The 20,221-nt window shown below is 37.9% G+C and overlaps 2 protein-coding genes across 2 annotated transcripts in view; both read right to left on the reverse strand.

Moving 5' to 3' along the window:
* Nucleotides 1-221: 221 nt before the first annotated feature.
* Nucleotides 222-10,345, reverse strand: LOC100553051 (neutrophil collagenase). The gene is made up of 10 exons (XM_062974572.1): nucleotides 10,192-10,345; nucleotides 9,134-9,378; nucleotides 8,161-8,309; nucleotides 7,016-7,144; nucleotides 6,473-6,634; nucleotides 5,173-5,290; nucleotides 4,261-4,391; nucleotides 3,888-4,047; nucleotides 2,565-2,668; nucleotides 222-673 (listed from the first exon to the last, which is right to left on the reverse strand). Exons 1-10 carry the CDS (start codon nucleotides 10,288-10,290, stop codon nucleotides 573-575), a joined length of 1,398 nt encoding a protein of 465 aa, XP_062830642.1. The 5' UTR covers nucleotides 10,291-10,345; the 3' UTR covers nucleotides 222-572.
* A 2,237-nt stretch (nucleotides 10,346-12,582) lies between these two features.
* Nucleotides 12,583-20,221, reverse strand: part of LOC100552651 (uncharacterized) — a 76,903-nt gene continuing 69,264 nt past the window's right edge. Inside the window, exons 26-29 of the mRNA XM_062974343.1 lie at nucleotides 18,655-18,785; nucleotides 17,901-18,060; nucleotides 15,749-15,852; nucleotides 12,583-14,325 (exon numbers count right to left, since the gene is read on the reverse strand). Coding sequence (XP_062830413.1) covers nucleotides 14,225-14,325; nucleotides 15,749-15,852; nucleotides 17,901-18,060; nucleotides 18,655-18,785 — 496 coding nt within the window. The 3' untranslated portion in view covers nucleotides 12,583-14,224. The remainder of the gene's footprint in view (nucleotides 14,326-15,748; nucleotides 15,853-17,900; nucleotides 18,061-18,654; nucleotides 18,786-20,221) is intronic.

Raw genomic sequence — 20,221 nt, forward strand, 5'->3', positions numbered from 1 at the left:
ATTCAGTGTGGCACAAGCAAATAACGATAAGAAATAAGAGAGATGGATGTAAATGTACCAATCCTGACTACGAATGATGCAAGTATCAACTTCACTTTTTCATAGGTGCTTATGAAATGCTTATGAAATGTAATATTGCAATGTTTGTATGTAGTCAGCCAATGATCTTGTTGCAACAGACAACCACACTGTCTGTTGTACAAAAGAAACGTACACAGCTGTCCCACAAAAACACTTTATTGAAGAGGCAGAATAAAATATGTTGCAAAAATATAAGCAGAATAAAGTGCACTGGGGCTAGTTTGTTGGGATAACAAAATAAAGTCATTGCTGAATTGTCAATAACTGTTGTTTTTGCATTGGGATAGATTCCAGGTAGCAACAAGAGTAGCTAATGGCTCCAATGTCAGAAAAGGATTAATTTTCTACAGGGTTAATTCCAAACTTGGTGTTATCCATGGTGCTGAACCTGTTTTGGAGAGAATTTCTAGCACCTTAGATATCTGAATTAAAATTTGGTGCTATTCAGAATGGAAGCCAACAGTTATTAATGGATAGCATTGATAGCATGCTTAACAATTCAGCCAGCGATTACTTCTTTGAACAGACTGAACACTTTGGCTGTTAAGGTTGTATTGGATCACGTTTGTCCCCTGGAAGAAGTAGATATAACCTAAAAAGAAAGAAGCAAATTAGTGTAAATAAAAATAGTATGATTGGCATTGAGATCTTATTTAAAGAGCCACCCCAAATACACAATTAAAATATGATATATAAAAAAGAATTAAAATACAATTAGCCATTAGTTTTAAACTAACATGTCTAGAATACTTTTTTTCGACTTACATCGGGTAATCAAAAGACCATCATGATCCTATTAGGGTATCTTTTCTTGGAATGCTATTTTGTAATTGGAGTATCACTTCTGAAATAACCCCCTCTCTAATAGATATACGTTTTACTACAATTTATGGGATTATGAGAGCATCTTATAATTCTGAGGCCCTTAAACAGTGCGAAGGGGAAGTATGGACATTTTTTTTTTGCATCCCAGACCTAGATCAAGAACACTTTTTCAAACTCTGCTAAAAGGCAGCCCCATGAAATAACTACTACAAAGGTCTAAGTGGGAGGTGATCAGATATTTATGGGGGTTAGGTAAAGGTAAAGGTTTCCCCTGACCAGTCATGTCTGACTCTGGGGGTTGGTGCTCATCTCCATTTCTAAGCTGAAGAGCCAGCGTTGTCTGTAGACACCTCCAAGGTCATGTGGCTGCCATGACTGCATGGAGTGCCATTACCTTTCCGCCAGAGCAGTATCTATTGATCTACTCACATTGGCATGTTTTCGAACTGCTAGGTTGGCAGGAGCTGGAGCTAACAGCGGCTGCTCACGCTGCTCCCAGGGTTTGAACCTGGGACCTTTTGGTCTCCAGCTCAGTGCTTTAACCACTTCGCCACTGGGGCTCCTTCGCCACCGGGGCTACTTTTTCTTCATCTGAGTAAGGATGTCTGGTTGCCAAATGCTATCACTTAAGAAATCTGTTTCATCCAAATTAATGCCAAGATTCTTCTATGCAATTTATAGTATCATGGTGAAATAATTTTGATCTAGCAAAAACAGCTTACAAAATGGAAGAGCTCCTTCCACAACTGTCATCTAAATTCAAATTAAGACAAGAGTTGGCAGCTAGTTGGGTTTTCAACTAGGACTCTGGAGTACCAATGTTCAGCTTCTGAGTGATCTTCTGCAAGTCACCGGCTCTTAAAATCAAAAGAAGGCAGTAGAAGCCCTCTCCAGAGATAGGAAGCCAGCATGGTGTAGTGGCTGTACAATTGACAACAACAACAACTCTGAAAACATCTGACCGAGAAAATCTGTGATGTTAACTATAAATCAGGCATGCAACAGCAAAAGAAGTAAATACCCGTATCCCACTCATATAGTCACCAATCCAATTTCACTTCCAATTATAGTTCAGTTTTTTATGAAAGTCAGCTCACAAAGAGTGTAGAGGTGGGCAGATAAATTTTAAAACTACTTATGTACTCATTAGTTACCCTGTTTCTTCTAATGGGCACTGCATTGTACCCTTGGAGAGACTTTAGAACAGTTCCTCTAGATTGGTCCTCCTGCATTACCGTGTCCCTTAAGCTCTCCTAGGCTTCTCTACTTAGAAATATGCATATTAATAATATGGACAATTTCTTAGAACATTCCTTTATGACATTTATTTATTTATTTATTTATTTACAGCATTTATATTCCGCCCTTCTCACCCCGAAGGGGACTCAGGGCGGATCACATTACACATATAGGCAAACATTCAATGCCTTTTAACATAGAACAAAGACAAGACAAACATAGGCTCCGAGCGGGCCTCGAACTCATGACCTCCTGGTCAGAGTGATTCATTGCAGCTGGTTGCAGCCTGCGCCACAGCCCGGGCCCATACTGAATGCCCAATATGCAATTCTCTGGTGAAAATATTTGCTTCTTTGTTTTCCTGGATAACTTTACTAATTATATTCTAATTAGAAAACCAACTGTATTTCTTTACTTACCATCATGCTGTAAGGCAGCATCAATTTTGGGGCCGACTCCTCTAAAATGTTGTGCTGTGTATTTTGGATAGCCATTTTCCATGGTTTGTCTGATTTCATCATATCTGAAGAAAAAGAAACAAATTGTTGCCTGATGATAGATAGATAGATAGATAGATAGATAGATAGATAGATAGATAGATAGATAGATGATAGATAGAGATAGACAGACAGATATTTCGATGTAGGTTAATTTTATTCAGATCCTGGAAAATCTATTTTTTTTTAATTACAGTCCTCATCCACCATGAACGGATTATAGACAGAGTGTTGTAGTGCAAGGAGGTGAAGACTAGTTGCAAATGTCCTAATCCTAAACCAGAACATAATTTTTACAAGGTTTGAAAAGCTTTGGGTATCTGTGGAAGACTCTTGGAACATATTCCCCACAGATATAGGGGTCATACTGTAGTTGCAAATTAACTATAACTATGGTTTTAAATATTCACTTTATTTAATGTAGAATTCCATTTTGTTTGCTTCTTTCAAGCAATCAAATTGACAGTCTTTTTATAATAATGGAACAATAGCATAGCTTTAAGCTTTCCTGAATTTCATATATTTATGATATTCTGTGTTTTAAAAGATGTACAAAAACATGTAATGAAAATAATTATAGTTATTTTTGATAAAGGGAAAAGTAAATAGTTACTTTAAAATTGTGCTGCAATTGTTAGCTAATGACAACTAGCTTGGGAATGTTCAAAGAAGCAAATTACTTCTAAAACACTCATTTTCAGACTCTGGAATGGTGATAGAAGAAGACCGCAATAAAAGGGAAAAAGCTCTGGATGGCCAAATACTTGGGACACTTGTTGTTGTTGTTGTTGTTGTTGTTGTTGTTGTTGTTGTTGTTGTTGTTTATATCTCACTTTCTCTCTCCATATACAAGTATTATAACAGTATTAAACATCATTAAAAGCATATAAAATCACAGCAGCCCTAACAATCTTAAAAATCTTATTCTTTAAAAGTCTGTCTAAATAAAAAAGGTTTTAACCTGCTGTCTGAAGGACAGAAGAGGGCCATTCTGGCTTCCCTGGGCAGGGAATTCCAGAGTCAAGGGGCAGCTACTAAGCCCGCTCTCTGGTTCCCATCACATGGCAAGTATCTGTTTGTCTATCTATTTAATTAATCTATATAATTTTCTCCCAATGATGTCCAAAGAAATAGCTATAATATTTTAAGAAATCTCAAATATATGACAAAAAGTCAGTTGTATTCTCCTGAAGGTAAAGTAACTAAAGGAAATTATGGACTAAACTGCAGAACATTCTGCCATACCTCCAATATTGTTTACCAGCAAAGAAATAGGTTTTTCCTGATTCTGGATCACTGAATGCAGCATCAATTCTCTTCATAGTTTTGGGGAAGCCCAGACTGTAGATTCTTTTGGGGTATCCAGCTTGGATGTCATATCCATTTAGAACCCAGTATTGGTTTCCTGTGGAGAAAGTAAATGAAAACAAACATTGATTTAAACTCTTTTGACATAATTTTTGTTACAGTGTTTTCAATGGCATGTGTCTTGCAAAGTTATTCATTTCATAGAGAGGCCACTTTTTGAACCACTGGCCAAATTGCTCATTGCCTGTTCTTTTGCTTGAAGTACACCCAAGGATTGTATGAAGAAATGGAAATGAGGAATTTCACTCACCTCTAAAAAGAACCAGCTGGTCTTTTTCATAATTTTCATAGGCAGCATCAATACGAGTTGGCAAACTTGGCCAGAAGAGGGCAATGAAAAAGAGTTCCACGTCCAGCTGAGGGTGTTTTCTCCAGAAATGCCTAATTTTAAAATTTAAGGTGCATGTCAGAAGGTTTAGAAATTAAAAAAATATTAGGCAAGGGAAATAGCATGCAATTTCAAGAGAAAAGATTGATTTAATGACAGAAGTCCACTTTTTCATCAGAAAGGTACAGAAAGGACATCATATTCATTGATAATGTCAATCTGTTTCTGGCATCTTCAGGTAGATCTTGGAAACACATTTCCTCAGATCCTGAAGAACTGTTGACAGTGATTAGAGATCAATCTTCGTCAATCTTGTACCTTTCAGAGGAGATGAAGTACAGTTCTCCTAATCCACAGCCACTGAGGACATTGATAGTGGTGGTGAGGTGGTTATTTAAGGAAAAACACTATCTCATTTGGAAACTTAAACATCATATTAAAAACAATGAAAATTGCTGTTTTTTCCCTTCACTCCAAAGTCACCTTTCCAGAAGAACTCCCTAATGATCAGGATTTCCAAATTAATTTACAAAATGCTAGCTGTAGGAGTGTGATGCAGCTGCCCATTCTCCTTTGAGGCTGTTAATAGGCCTCTGAACATTCCTGAACATTCTGAGCATTCCTACCCATGTTTCAATATGGAAAAACAATAAGAAAGCTATGGCTATCCTCTGTAAGGAAAGCCATAGCACAAAACCACTTAATTGCAGCCTGCAAACCAACTGACTGTGACCCCATTGAGTGTCAAGCTAAAATTAGATGACATCCCCATTTGAAACCATCTTGCAATTCAAGTCCCATTGATTTTTTTATTGTTTTTAGTGAAAAATTTACCTGCCCTTAAAGAACATCATTTCTCCACGTAAAGTGGCAACAGCATCGAAAGTGGTCCTGGGATCACAAGCTGTTGGTGTTGTAGGTCCTGTTGGCTGGACTTGGTTATTTGCTTTACCTAAAAAGAAGAAGAAGTGTCACAAGATGAAATATGAATATATGGTTTAAATGAACTGTATGGAAGGAAGGAATGAATGAATGAGAGCTAAATTTTGAAGACACAATATTAAGGTCTGCAACGACAAACTACCTGCTTGCTGAATTGTATTTAAAACCTACTGATGAGAACTGAAATGGTTGACCTGCCTGGTAAACTATGATAAGAACTGTGACTGATAAGAGAAATGTTTACATCAAGTTACGGAAATGTTTACAACTGTTAAGAAGGAGGTCAATACAAGACTAACACCAATCAAGAAGAATCAACATCTGGCCAGGAAACTGAGATGGAGCTGGGATATTCCAGGATGGAAGACATCTATCATTCATTTACAACTTTGGGACAACATCAGCAAAATATTGCTATATAAGTGACCTTATGACAATCCAGAAATTGTGGCAGACCAGAGGAGTCTAGCTCACCCTTCATGCTCAGTGGAGATGGTGTATGGGAGTGTCAGATTTGCAGGGAAGCAGTCTGGTCACTTTGGGCTCTCTTTCTCAAGGGAAGAGGAGGGAATGCATTTTGGAGTAGTGATATGTGTTACAGGGAGTCAGTTCTTCTGTAGGAAAAACGGGGGTCTGATCCTTGGCATTGTTCTTTTGGAGTTTTGAAGTGTTGGCATTTGACATTTTGGAACTGTGTAATGGCAGGCTGCAGGGAAAGCAGGGCCTGACCTAAGCAGGTGCTTCTCCAAGGAGGGAGAAAAAGATATGGCAATATTTGTATGGATGAGGATGAATGTATGTACATGTGTGTGAATGCTGAGTAAAAATGTAACCCACCTTTGCTTGTTTGTTAGCCAATGTGTAACTATAGGTTGTTTGTAAATCCAATGTAGTTGCATAGAATCTGTGTCTGAATGTCTAAATGTTGTTCTGTAAAAGTTCTGATATACTTCTCACACTGAAATTGCAATAAAAAGAACCTATGCTTTAAAGTTATTGAAAAGTTATTCATAACAGAAGATGTGGACAAAACCATACATCACTTGGGCATTGTAAAGCAATCATGTATGGAAGCTCAAGGTTTCCAAAAGTTGGCATATTTTGTTAGATGTGGAAAAGAGTAAAAGAGGGGAAAGAGTATTCCTTCTTTCAGACTGATGCTTCATGTGTCCCCCCTCCCCATTAGACTTACCATAGATGGCTTGGATGCCATTGATATCATCCTGAGGAAGCCGAAATAAATTAGGCGCTGTGTAAGAGTAGGTGGGGTACATCAATGCACCAGGATCATTGGAATGAGACAGACCAAGAGAATGCCCAAGCTCATGGGCAGCAACAAGAAATAGGCTGTAGCCTGAGAAAACATAGAAACAGTATTCAGATTTCAATTTGGAACACAAAAGCAATAATCACATCCTGTGGAATCTGAGGGTCTGTAGTTTAGTGAAGCCCTTGACATCTATGTTAGAGACTTCTAAATGTATGCGCAGTATGCACTATAAACTTCAAACCCCAGTTTTCTATAGGAATCAGTGATTATAGTTTAAGTGGAATCACAACACTGCAATTATGTCATGTGAAAGGGGCCTAATGCTGTACTATACTACAAATTAGGGCCAATTTTCACTTCACACTCATCAGTAGCCCACAAGTACAGAATTAGAAGGACCTAGAAATGGCCAAACATAGGACTCCAATTCTGCCTGTTTTTTGTTTAAGAAGTGGCCAAGAATACCTCGTGAATTTCCGGTGGTCCAAAATTCATCTTCGTCAAAATGGACATCTCCACCAATATTGTCTCCTGGCTGAAAGGCATGTGCCAGCACCCCATTAGGTCCATCAAAAGGGGAATTGTCTCTGTGGTCTAAATACAGAAGAATGAATAGTTTCAATCATGTTTTAAACCTTTGCTTAGAAAAAGACAGTGGATACCTTTACCCTTGAGCTGTATGGGTCATCAATCTCTATAATTTTTATTCTTGCAAACAAGCACACATTTGTTCTTGCTGTGAGAAAAATCACCAAAACTACACAAATTTTCAAAACTGGTTGGCACTCATTCTGCGTAACAATTGCAATTTTGACTAATAAATAATAATAATAATAATAATAATAATAATAATAATAATAATAATAATCTTTATATCCCACCCCATCTCCCTGAAGAGACTCAAAGGGGCTCACATAGGGATCAAGCTCAGCAATACACAATAAAATGCAATCACATAAATACATTTAAAACATATAGACATAAAATCATAAAATATATAATATATTAAAACATACTCAGAACCAATAGATCATAGTCAGGCACAGTGAACATATTCCACTGGGGGCAAGGCAAATGGGTCTGTGTACAATATCTTATAAACCTCTACTGAATGGACCAGAAGAAGTGCTGTAGCTAGGTCTAGGTGAAGGTAAGGAACAGTCGTCAATTTATGCCAATTTAGTCAAATGCACATTTAAACAGCTAGGTTTTCAGATCTTTATGAAATGTGGCCCAGGTGGGGGGCTAGTCTAATTTCTCTCGGGAGGGAGTTCCGGAGCCAGGGAGCCACCGCCGAGAAGGCCCTCTCCCTCATCCCCACCAACCATGTTTGAGACGGGGGCGGAAACAAGATGACTTTTCTTTGCAGAATATAACAAAAATGTAGGGGTTTTTTTGTCCAGAAAACACTACATATTGTGGAGAGAATGCTATTTTCTGTCCAAAAGACCCACATGCATTTATAGGGCCAAATGAGTCCTGAACTAAAAAATCTATAGCCCATCTAGATTTCCTGTTATTAGGGGTTCTTAATAGTTGAGAAACCCACTTCAGAATATCTTTCTCAATATCTTCAGTATTCGATATTTTGATTATTTCCAGAGATTTACCTCCTATTTGGAAAGACATCATTATATCAGCTATGCCATCATAAAGTCTTTTGAAGGTCAGGGGTGATGCTTTGCTCCAAACTTCAAAGGCTTTTTCTATTGCTTTGTCCACATCAGACGGATGCATATCTGGTGTGAAATTCACAATCCTGTAATAGAAAATATGAATGAAACTATGGTGAGCTCAAGATACTGCCTAGAAAGAGGAGGAGAATGGAACAGGCATGACATCGATCCCTCTTCCTTCTAGAAAGGAAGGCAATGAAATCACAGAGAGGGAAATATATCTGTGCTTCCATGTCACCAGAGACAGTCTTTGCTTAGAATTATCTTTCCCTGAAATGGTGGGGCCAACCACTGGAGTGACACTGGATGCCACAGCCGCCTTGTGAAGGGAAGGAATGCCTTTTTGAGTGCCACATTTGCAAATGATTCCATCATGAACACAGCCGATGATACAATACATGTTTCTAGGGTGGATGGGAGTCAGCCTCATCTGTGTAAGCCTGCCAGAAGAGATAGGTCTTCAGTGGTATCTTGAATTCTGGCAGCTGATTTAGCTGTTGAATCTCTTCCAGCAGGTCATTTCACAGAAAGTCACCACAGAGTCACTTTGGAGGACCTAGCAAATTCCTAGAAAGGATACTTCTGTAGAGATTATAGGCCCTCCAGTGTGACTCTATGCTGGAGCTGGAAGTCGAATAATTTGATGATGTTTCATGGTTTCAGATAATTGTAGTGAAATGGGAAAATATGCTCCAAGGATATGAGGAACTTACTGTACTATTTAAAAAAGACCTACTAAATTAATTCAGGACCTTGGATAACTCCTTCATGATCCCACACACATTTGATGGCAAATGTATCTATTCTCATTGGGACTAACAGTTGGCCCACTGACATACACTGAAAATTAAAACTATTTTTCCTACTTCAATTTAAGTTTCGACTTCATGAAAAAATCCACCTTTACCTATACGTGATATTGTTCTTTTTCCACTTGGGATTCCCATCCGTGAGGAGAAAGCCTCCAAAGTCTGGTACTCCACACCTGGCTTTCTTCATCACTGCCAAGGTTTCAGTGTCAGGTTTCCCAGTCACGTTCAGCCGGAAAAATTGCTGCATTTTCTTGAGCTTTTCAGTCAAAGTGACATTGTCATCATAATAGAATGGTGCGATGGCCTCATTTTCAGTGGTGTAATAATTATTTAAATATTTCTGAAAGAGGGGAACATACATTATAAAAAGAGCACTCTATACTTAAGGTTGCATTAACAAAACAAGCTTAAGTATTCAATATATCTAGGATCCTATTGTTGGTGTGTTTTTCTTTCACTCAGAGTAGGATCAAGGGTGGCTCCCAAAAATTATCATTTAAAAAGTAAAACATTTTTAGCTAAATAAACAGCATAAAAACATATCTTCAAAAAATAAACACAAGTTTTAAAAGGTTTTTTTCTCTGCCATGGATTGTGTAATCCATAGATAAAGAATTTGTGGATATGAAGGGTCAACTATAATACCTTTTTATGTTCCCTGAAGTCTCATTCTTTTATGCATCATATAATAATATCAAACATAAATGCCAAAACCAAATTTTTAAAATCTTTTTGATGCTAAAAGGTATTAAATCCATAAAACTGGAGAAATATTTCCAAAGCGATATGCAAATAAGTGTCTAGAACTTTTAATGGGAGGGTGTAGGGGATAATGTCCAATAATGTGCATATATTTTGAAGAAATGTGGGATTCAACTAAAAAGCTTTAATTTCAAATCCTACCTATAATCAACCCAATGTCTTGGCTATTGAATTGTCAACGTTTACCTAAATCAAATTTATTTAATAAACCTACTCCAATTAGGACATGCAATAATGAATAAATTAAGGATAAAGAAGAACTAAAATATACTTCTTGGGAGTCATAGTGTTGGCACTGAAAATAACATTTTATGTGGCAAAGGGAGAGAAAGAAACAAAAAGTGCATTTTCATTTAATAAATGTTTCAGTAATTCAGGGTGAGTTTCTTACCTTAACAATATTCATGTCGGCATCCTGTCTGTCTAGATCCACTGGTGCAGCATATGTGGATACTACAAAGCTGAAGAGCAGAACTGGAAGGTGCTTCATTCTGCCTGTCTCAACGTTTATTATTTCTTCTGCTCTGGGATACTTGTGTTCTGTTCACCCTCTGCTTATATAGCTGCTGGTGGCTTCCCTCAACTCTGACTCACAGGGTACAATATCCTCTGATTAGCAAGAGGAGATAGGCTCATCATTGAGTAACAGACATAGAATGTTCCTTTTCACAACCACTTAAAAAAGGAAGAAGTTTTACACAATGTCCCAACATGCTGCAGTAATCAAATCTCTTCCCTTCACTTTGTTGCCATGCACAAGGACTCAAGTTTGCACTTGACATATGGGACACACTAATAGAGCTCAGCTCAGCTGAAATGATACTCATTTTTGCAAATGTTTTGGTTGACCAACCTTATTATGCCACCCTTGTGCCAACATGGCATATTAGTTTGAGTGTTGGACTAGAGCTGTGATATCATGCAAATTAGCTGCGGAAATTCATTGTGTGATTTTGGACAAACAGCAAACAGTCTCTGAATAAATCCAGTAGGGTCACCATTACAAGGCGAAATCACGTAACAAGCACATTTTTGCAGGTGTCTGCACCAAAGATTGGAGGCAGTTGTAGACTGCCTCTACAATGTAGAATCAATGCAGGCTCTTGTGTGTAGTTCTGAATGCTGAGATAGAAATGGAGCCCCAAGTGGTGCAGTGGGTCAAACCTGTGAGCTGCTGAACTTCCTGACCAAAAGGTAGTTCGAATCTGGGGAGCAGGGGGAGCACTCACTGTTAGCCCCAGCTTCCGTTAATCTAGCAGTTCGAAAACATGCAAATGTGAGTAGATCAATAGGTACTGCTCCAATGGGAAGGTAATGACGCTCCATGCAGTCATGCTGGCTACATGAGCTTGGAGGTGTTTATGGACAACACTGGCTCTTCAGCTTAGAAATGGAGATGAGCACCAACCCCCAGAGCCAGACACGACTAGACTTAACGTCAGGGGAAACCTTTACTTTCTTGGGTTTGTAGGTCAAAATACCTGGGGACACACAGGTTGAGAACCACTGACTTAGATGTTTTGACAGCCCATTTGAAATTATTTCCAGAACACCTTTCACTACTAAGACCACAGCTACTTTCTTTTTCAGAGACATTGAAACACATTTTGTAGGTCTTGATATTTGATTATCTTTTCCTTTTTCGTTGAGTGGATCTACACCGGAGAATTGGACACCACTTTAACTACCATGATTCAGTGCTATGAAATCATTGGTATTGTAGTTTCCCAAGTTCTTTATCCTGTTCTGCCAAAGGGTCCTGGTGCCTCATCATCTACAACTCCCAGGATTTCATAGCATTGAGCCATGGCAAATAAATAAATTCAATCAAACTTTATTAATCCTAACAGTGCCGACACATTCATAGTTATTGAAGTCATCAGAGAAAGCTATCCCATCAGCTCCCATCTTTCTCTACTTCCTTTTCATTTTTGATCAATTGTTATTAGATGTCCATTCTTCTATTCAACATGAGCAGAAAATTCTCCACCACACACAGTCGTGGCAATCACATTATAACTCCTCCAAGTTTCAGCTGGGTTCCCAAAAGCCAGGATGTCAATTTGGACAAACAACTATTATTCTCAAATGTCTTTCTACAGTCATTTATGTTCCTTTCACTCCCACTGTGATGCTTTGCCATCATACTGACTACAGGGTCCCATTTTATGCCTTATTATTTTCTTTTCTTTCTTTCCTTTCTTTTTGTCACTGATTTTAGACTGTGTGTGGAAAAGTTTGACTGTGCTGTCTGAGTTGTTGGGGGAGATATCTCACATATCTCCATATATTTGGAGCAGCCTGGTTTTAGCCATTGAATGATAAAACTGAATGTTCTTTCTCAGAAAATCTGAAATGTTCAGACAGAAAGCAGCTTTACTTAATATGGAATTGTCATGTATTCATATATATAATTCCTTCCTCATTTTCACTGGCTGGAGATTTGGAACAGACTGAAGAAAAATCTTATTCATATAGTACATCATCAATGTATAGGATATGGCAACATCAGATGTGGTTGCCAATGGTTCAAAAGGTTCCCTTAAAATGGGATTTGACACATTTGTGGGGAACTCCATCACAAAGTATTAGTCACAATGGTTGTCTGCCCCTTCCAGCATGACAACAAGGGAGAAGTTTATATCCTATTTTGGGGATTTCTGCAAGGCATACAGTTGGCTCATATGGGAACAAATGGGTCTTTGTTCTGATTCAAGATGGTTCTTCTCTATCCTTCACTTTCTACACTAGCTCACTTTCAACTCTGTGTATCAAAATGACAACAAAATAAAAATTTGACTTACAGCACTGTGCCAATAAATGTCACAAAATGTAAAAATAAGGGTTTATTAAAGATCATTGCTTTGTGAAATTGGTTCCTGGTTCATCTCATTTAGGTTTGGTTCCATGTAAAGAAATCAACTTTTGGTAATATGGCATCACACTTCAAACACATGTGTGTATGTGCCCTCAAATGTAAATTTGAATCTATTGCGCCATATCCTAGACTCAAGATCAGCAGAAAACAAACTTCAGCACTGCTCAATGCATCTTTTTTATTTCTAAGTTTCCAGAAGAGTTGAGAAAAGTAGTTAGCATCCTTATTTGATATAACATAGGTGTTATATGCAATTTATGTCTAGGTATGGGTCTTTTTGTATGAATTTTTAGTGTGATATATGAGGAAAAAAACAACAATATACAATCTTTGAGATTCAACCATCAAAATGCAAGTATTATTTCCCCTGTCCCGCAACCTCCCCATTCCCACTCGTGAACCACCACCCATGATTTCCAACACCACACCATATGGAAGTAATATCTTAAAAAAAACTGTCCTTATCATTACACTAATAAATCCTCTGTTTGGTTATTTCAAAATCTATTTTTGTCTTCTTTTTTAAATACCCAAAGGCCAGTCTGCATTTTCTTGCAAATTCTTCTTTGTTTCCTCCCCTTATGCCATTGGAAATCTTGCCATTTGAATATATTTGACCAATTTTCTTCCCCAATCCTTAATAAGTAGCTCTTTTCCCTTCTTCCAAGATTTTGCTGTTGTGATTCTTGCTGCCATAATACTATACTGGCAAATTCCTACAGCATCTTTGTTAATTATCTCCTGAAACAAACCCAATAGTATAAGCACATTTCTGGATATTTCTAAATTTTCTTAGTAATCATTTTGTTGGTTTCTTTCATCACCTTTTAGAAAAATGTGGGTATGTTTTTTTTGTCATTGCAGAGAATTTCTTCCTCTATCATACAATGAAAATCCCCGCCCTTCAAGAAAGTTTACATAAAGTCACCTCATTACTTTAACCCACAGATGTGGAGGACTGGAAATAGCCAGACACTGTTCAGTCATCTCTTGCTTCCCACCAGTCAATTATCCAGCGTGGCACAAGGAAATAATGATATGAAATGGGTGTAAATGTACCAACCCTGACTATGAATAATGAAAGTATCAACTTCACTTCACTTTTTCATAGGTGCTTATGAAATGCTTATGAAATGTAATATTGCAATGTTTGCATGTAGTCAGCAATTGACCTTACTGTAACAGATAACCACACTGTTGCACAAAGTGTTCTTAGGAGTTAATGCCAAAAGAAACACACACAACTGTCCCAATAAAAACACTTTATTGAAGAGGCAGAATCAAACTGTTGCAAAATATAAGCAGAAGAAAATGCACTGGAGCTAGTTTGTTGGGATAACAAAATAAAGTCATTGCTGAGTTTTCAATAACTGTATTTGCATTGGGATTGATTCTCAGGTAGCAACAACCATTCCAAACTTGGTGTTATCCATGGTGCTGAATCTGTTTTGGAGAGAGTTTCTAGCACCTTGGATATCTGAATTAAAATGTGGTGCTATTCAGAATGGAAGCCAACAGTTATTAATCGATAACATTGACAGCACAGTTAACAATTCAACCAGCTATTACTTCTTTGAACAGACTGAACTCTTTGGCTGTTAAGATTGTATTGGACCACATCTGTGCCCTGGAAGAAGTAGATATACCCTAAAAACAAAGAAGTAAATGAGTGTAAATAAAAAGTAGTTTGATTGGTATTAATGTTTTATTTAAAGAGACGCCCCATAACATAAAATGTATGGGTGGCTCCCAAAACAAATACACCATTATTATATGATATAACAAAACAATTAAAATACAATTAGCTATTCGTTTTAAACTAAGATGTCTAGAAATACTTTTTTTAAGATTTACATCTGGTAATCAAAGGACCATCATGATCATATTGTTATCTTTTCTTGGATTTTTTTTTTGTAATTGGAGTATTACTTCTGAAATATCACCCTCTCTAATAGATAAAAGCTTTACTTCAATTTATGGGATTATGAGGATCCCATAATTCTGAGGCCCCTAAAATTCCAATTGGTATGTATTAGTGATGGAAATCTTCAAAGTGATTTGATTCACCTAAAACCAGGAATTGATCCAAAGGTGAGGTGATCTGAAATTGATGGGGTTTACAAGAGTACAATTGTGGCCAAATTTTCTTCATCTGGGTAAAAATGTCTGATTGCCAAATGCTACCAGTTAAGAAATCTATCTCATCCAAATTAAAGCAATTTAGTTCCTTTATGCAATTTAGAATATCATGGCAAAATAGTTTTGATCTAGTCAAAACAGCTTACAAAATGGAAGATCTCCTTCTACAACTGTCGTCTAAATTCAAATTAAGGGTTGGCAGCCAGTTGGGTTTTCAACTAGCAATCTGGAATACCAATGTTCAGCTCCTCACATCACAATGGAAACCTCTTGAGTAAACTTCTGCAAGTCACAAGCTCTAAAAATCAAAAGAAGGCAGTAGAAGCCCTCTCCAGACATAAGAAGCCAGCATGGTGTAATGGCTGTACAATTCTGGAGACCAGGGTTCAAATTCTTGCTTGGGCGTATAAATTTCGAGCAAATCATACTCTCTTAACTTCAGAGACAGGAAAGCCCCCTCTGAAAATATTTTGCTAGGAACTATCAATCAGGCATGCATCAGCAAAATAAGTCAAAACCCATATCTCACTCTTGACTTGTCTCATACGGCCACCAATTCAATTTTACTTCAAATTATAGTTCAGTTCTTTGTGAGAATCAGCTCACAAAGAATGCAGAGGTGGCCGAGGGTTAAATTCAAAAACTACTTATGTACTCATTAGTTATCCTGTTTCTTCCAAATGAGCACTGCATTGTACTCTTGGAGAGACTTTAGAACAGTTCCTCTAGATTTGTCTTCCTGCATTACTGTGTCCCTTAAGTTCTCCTAGGCTCCTCTAATTAGAAATATGCACATTAATAATATGGACAACTTCTAAGAACATTTTTATGTCATACTGAATGGCCAACATGCAATTCTCTAGTGAAAGCATTTGCATCTTTTCTTCTGGATAATATTCAAATTAAAAAGCAACTGTATTTCTTTACTTACCATCATGCTGTAAAGCAGCATCAATTTTGGGGCCGACTCCTCTAAAATGTTGTGCTGTATATTTCGGATAGCCATTTTCCATGGTCTGGCTGATTTCATCATATCTGAAGAAAAGAAAAGTAACAAATTGTTGCCTGAAGAGATTTTATATTATCTCTATCTATCTATCTATCTATCTATCTATCTATCTATCTATCTATCTATCTATCTATCTATCTACAGTAGAGTCTCACTTATCCAACACTCACTTATCCAACGTTCTGGATTATCAAACATATTTTTGTAGTCAATGTTTTCAATATAACATGATAGTTTAGTGCTAATTTTGTAAATACAGTAATTACAACATAACATTACTGCGTATTGAACTTACATATCCTAAGCCAGAATGTAATTTTCACAAGCTTTGATGTTATTTGACATTCAGGAAAAGTTAAAGCTATGCTATAGTTCCATTAATATAAAAATATTGTAAATTTGAATGCTTGAAAGAAGCAAATTAAATGGAATTTTCCATGGAATAAAGTTAATATTTAAAACCATAGTCATAGTTAATTCGCAACTAAAGTATGACCCCTGGCCCTGTAGGGGATATGTTCCAAGAGTCTCCTATAGATACTCCAAATCTTGGAAAAACAGTGAAACATATATTTGACAATACTTGGGCTGGAAGGCCACACTCCCAAAAATATTGTCTCCAGAAGTACTTGTGGGTCCCTCTAGATCAATGGTTCTCAACCTGTGGGCCTCCAGGTGTTTTGGCCTTCAACTCCCAGAAATCCCAGCCAATTTACCAGCTGCTAGGATTTCTGGGAGTTGAAGGCCAAAACATCAGGGGACCCACAGGTTGAGAACCATTGATCTAGAGGGACCCACAAGCACTTCTGGAGACAATATTTTTGGGAGTGTGGGTCAGTGAAACCATTGACATTGAATCAATGGATAAGGCGTTGTACTGTATTTAAAAATTAGAAATGAGTCACATTTCATTCCTTTGTTCAATAAGAAAGAAAAATAAGTTATCTTGCAACTTAATGAAAACTAACTGTACCCCTTTTGCTTGTTAGTTATGCCTATAGTTATGAGGAAAATATCACTATTTATTTATTTATTACAATATTTATATCCCGCCCTTCTCACCCAACAGGGGACACATGATATAGGTATGGTCTTTGCTGTTGTCTCGTCTTCTGTTGTGAGAGTCCTTTGTAGGCAGCCATGAGGAGTATGGAAGAAATGCCTAGAATCCTGGTGGTGATATATGGTGGCACTAACATCCTGTGCATAATTTTTTTGACACTGTGGAGTGCAGTATCCTGCATGTCCATGCTCCAAACCCTGAGCACAATAACTGCCCGGGTACTACCAAGTGCAACTCTGCCTTCTGCTGTGGGAGTTACCTATATGCATCCTGGCTGCCTTTGTCCATCTGGGAAAAACAATGGAATCATGCATTGAGATCAAGCAGCCAAGCCCTATGAGAAATGGCTGAGGGAGCTGGCTAAGTTTAGCTTGCAGGAGAGAAAGTTGATAGGGGACATGATATTCATGTTTAAACATTTGAAAGGGGTTTACATAGAGGGCAAGGTTGTTTTCTGCTGCTCTGGAGACTGGGACAAAAAGCAATGGATGCAAATTTAGAGATTTCATCTAAACATTAGGAAGATTTTCTAGATGGTAATTGCTGTATGACAGAGGAATATGATACCCTGCTTTTCTCTGAGGACAGGATCTAAGACGGTTTATAAGTATGATGGCTGAGTAAATATTTATGATATTCTCCTGTTTTTAAAAATGCACACAAACATAAAAGAAACGTAATAGTTACTTTAACATTGTTAGCTAATTACTTTAACTGGCTTGGGAAGTAGCAAATTATTTTTAAAACACTCCTTTCCAAGCTCTGGAATGGTGATAAAATAGGATTGCAATAAAAGGGTAAAAGCTCCTGATGGCTAAATGCAGGGGACACCTGGAAAGTATCTATTTGTCTATCTATTGAACTAATCTATATCATTTTCTCCCAATTGGGGACTGGAATATTCTAAGAAATCTCTAATATATACCTCTGACAAAAAGTCAGTTGTTTTCTCCTGAAGGTATTAGTAACTAATGGAAATTATGGACTAAACTGCAGAACATTCTGCCATACCTCCAGTACTGTTTACCAGCAAAGAAATAAGTTTTTCCTGATTCTGGATCACTGAATGCAGCATCAATTTTCTTCACAGTTTTGGGGAAGCCCAGACTGTAGATTATTTTGGGGTATCCAGCTTGGATGTCATATCCATTTAGAACCCAGTATTGGTTTCCTGTGGAGAAAATAAATGAAAATAAAAGCTCATTTGAGATAATTTTTTGTTACAGTGTTTTCAATGGCATGTGTCTTGCAAAGTTATTCATTTCATAGTGAGGTAAGCGCGACTGGTGTGGAACACCCTATCTAATGAGATCAGGCAGGCTCCCTTGTTCTTGTCTTTTTGTAAAAAAACTTAAAACTTGGTTATGGGACTGGGACTTTGAACAATAGATGCAGCATTAACTGCAAAAATGAATTTATGACAAATAACAGACAGACCTGGATCACGACTCAGAATGTGCTTTTGAATGTATATTTGTATGGATGTTTTAATTAATGTTATTTACTTTAATTGCAATTGTTTTAATATACTATTTTTTATATATTTGTTGTCAGCATCTAATGACTGCTAATCTAATGAGTCCCCCCTCGGGGGTGAGAAAGGCGGGATATAAATGCTTGTAATAAATAAACAAACAAACATAGATTTTACTACTATATGTGTGCCACATTTTGAAGCACTGGCCAAATTGCTTTTTGCCTACTCTGTTGCATAAATTAGTCCCAGGGATTTTATGAAGAAATGGAAACGAGGAGTTCCACTCACCTCTAAAAATAACCAATTGGTCTTTTTCATAATTTTCATAGGCAGCATCGATATGAGTTGGCAGACTTGGCCAGAAGAGGGCAATGAAATAGAGATCTATGCCCACCTGAGGGTGTTTACGCCAGAGAAACCTAATTTTAAAATAAAAGGAGCATGTCAGAAGGTTTAGTGTCTTTTGTAAATATTAGGCAAGGGAAATATACCTCACAGCCTCTGAGGATGCCTGCCATAGATGTGGGCGAAACATCAGGAGAGAATACTTCTGGAACATGGCCATACAGCCCGGAAAACACACAACAACCCTGTAATTCCAGCCATGAAAGCCTTCGACAACAGCAAGATAGCTTGTGAACTCAAGAGGAAATATTGATCTAATGACAGATGTCCAGTTTTTTTTTTATTATCTGAAAGGTAGATCGGACATCATATTCATTGATGATGTCCATCTGTTTCTGGCATCCTCAGGTAGATCTAGGAAACACATTTCCTCAGATTCTGAGGTACAGTTGACAGGGATTAGAGATCAATTTTCTTCAATCTTGTACCCTTCAGAGGAATGAACTACGGCACCCCTTTCCATAGCCACAGGAGGACATTGATAGTGGTGGTGGGGTGGTGATTTGAGCAAAAACATCGCCTCATTTGGAAGCTTAAAAATCTCCCTCCATGCCAAAGTCACGTTTGCCAGGAGATCCCTCTAATACCCAGGATTTCCAAATTTCCAAAATGCTAGCTGTAGCAGCATGAGGAAGCTGCCCATTCTCTTTTGTGGCTGTTAATAGGCCTCTGAACCCGGAGCAAGCCTACCCAAGTTTCAATACGAAAAACATTAGGAAAGCTATGGCTATCCTCTGTAAGGAAAGCCATAGCACAAAACCACTTAATTGCAGCCTGCAAACCAGTTGACTGTGACCCCATTGAGCATCAAGCCAAAATCAGAAGATTCTGCCCATTTGAAACCATTTTTCAATTCAAGTCTCATTGTGTGATGCCTCATAGGCCTTGTAGTCCTGTGCCTGGTGTCATTGTGACAGATGAGGATGAAAACATGGGGTTTTCTCCGGATCAACAGCCAGAGCCAGAGTTTTTCCAGCTGCCTGAAGTTCTTGTCCAAGAACCAATTAAAACTGACCTTGATCAACGCTCACCTCCCTTTGCTAGAAAGCAATCTTTCTCGGCGGATAGGGGAGCGAGAGAGAGAATTTGGAGGAGTGCCCGAATTGCTGCCAAGCAAGACTGATTAGCCATGTTTCCCCTGGGAAAATCCAGGAAGTCTTACACCTGCAAGCTGGGTTTTCGATCCCTGTTCTCTAGGGAAAGAGAACGCTGGACGCTCATTTGGCGGGAAACGAGACCCAGATAAAAGTATCAAACTCTGTTGATTCTTTGCGGAGACAACAGCTCAGCTTCGAGAGTGAATTCCATGTTTCCAGCCTAGTGCGGACTTTGCCAAGTACGCAATCCAGTTTCCTTGCCTCGCTTATCCAAGTATCCAAGTATTGCCTTGCATTATTCTTAGCCACGGATTATGCTCCTTGAATCAAGTTTTGGACTGCCTGCCTTGTTT

This window comes from Anolis carolinensis, chromosome 3 (assembly GCF_035594765.1).
Source record: "Anolis carolinensis isolate JA03-04 chromosome 3, rAnoCar3.1.pri, whole genome shotgun sequence".
Taxonomy (NCBI): Eukaryota; Metazoa; Chordata; class Lepidosauria; order Squamata; family Dactyloidae; genus Anolis; species Anolis carolinensis.

Excerpts from the sequence above, each read along its gene's own strand:
- LOC100553051 (XM_062974572.1), bottom strand. The coding sequence starts at position 10,290 with ATGAAGCACCTTCCAGTTCTGCTCTTCAGCTTTGTAGTATCCACATAT. Across the intron at positions 5,291-6,472 it reads TGGCATCCAAGCCATCTATG|GTAAAGCAAATAACCAAGTC; the intron begins GTAAGTCTAATG and ends TCTTCTTTTTAG. Across the intron at positions 2,669-3,887 it reads GCTGGTAAACAATATTGGAG|ATATGATGAAATCAGACAAA; the intron begins GTATGGCAGAAT and ends CTTTTTCTTCAG.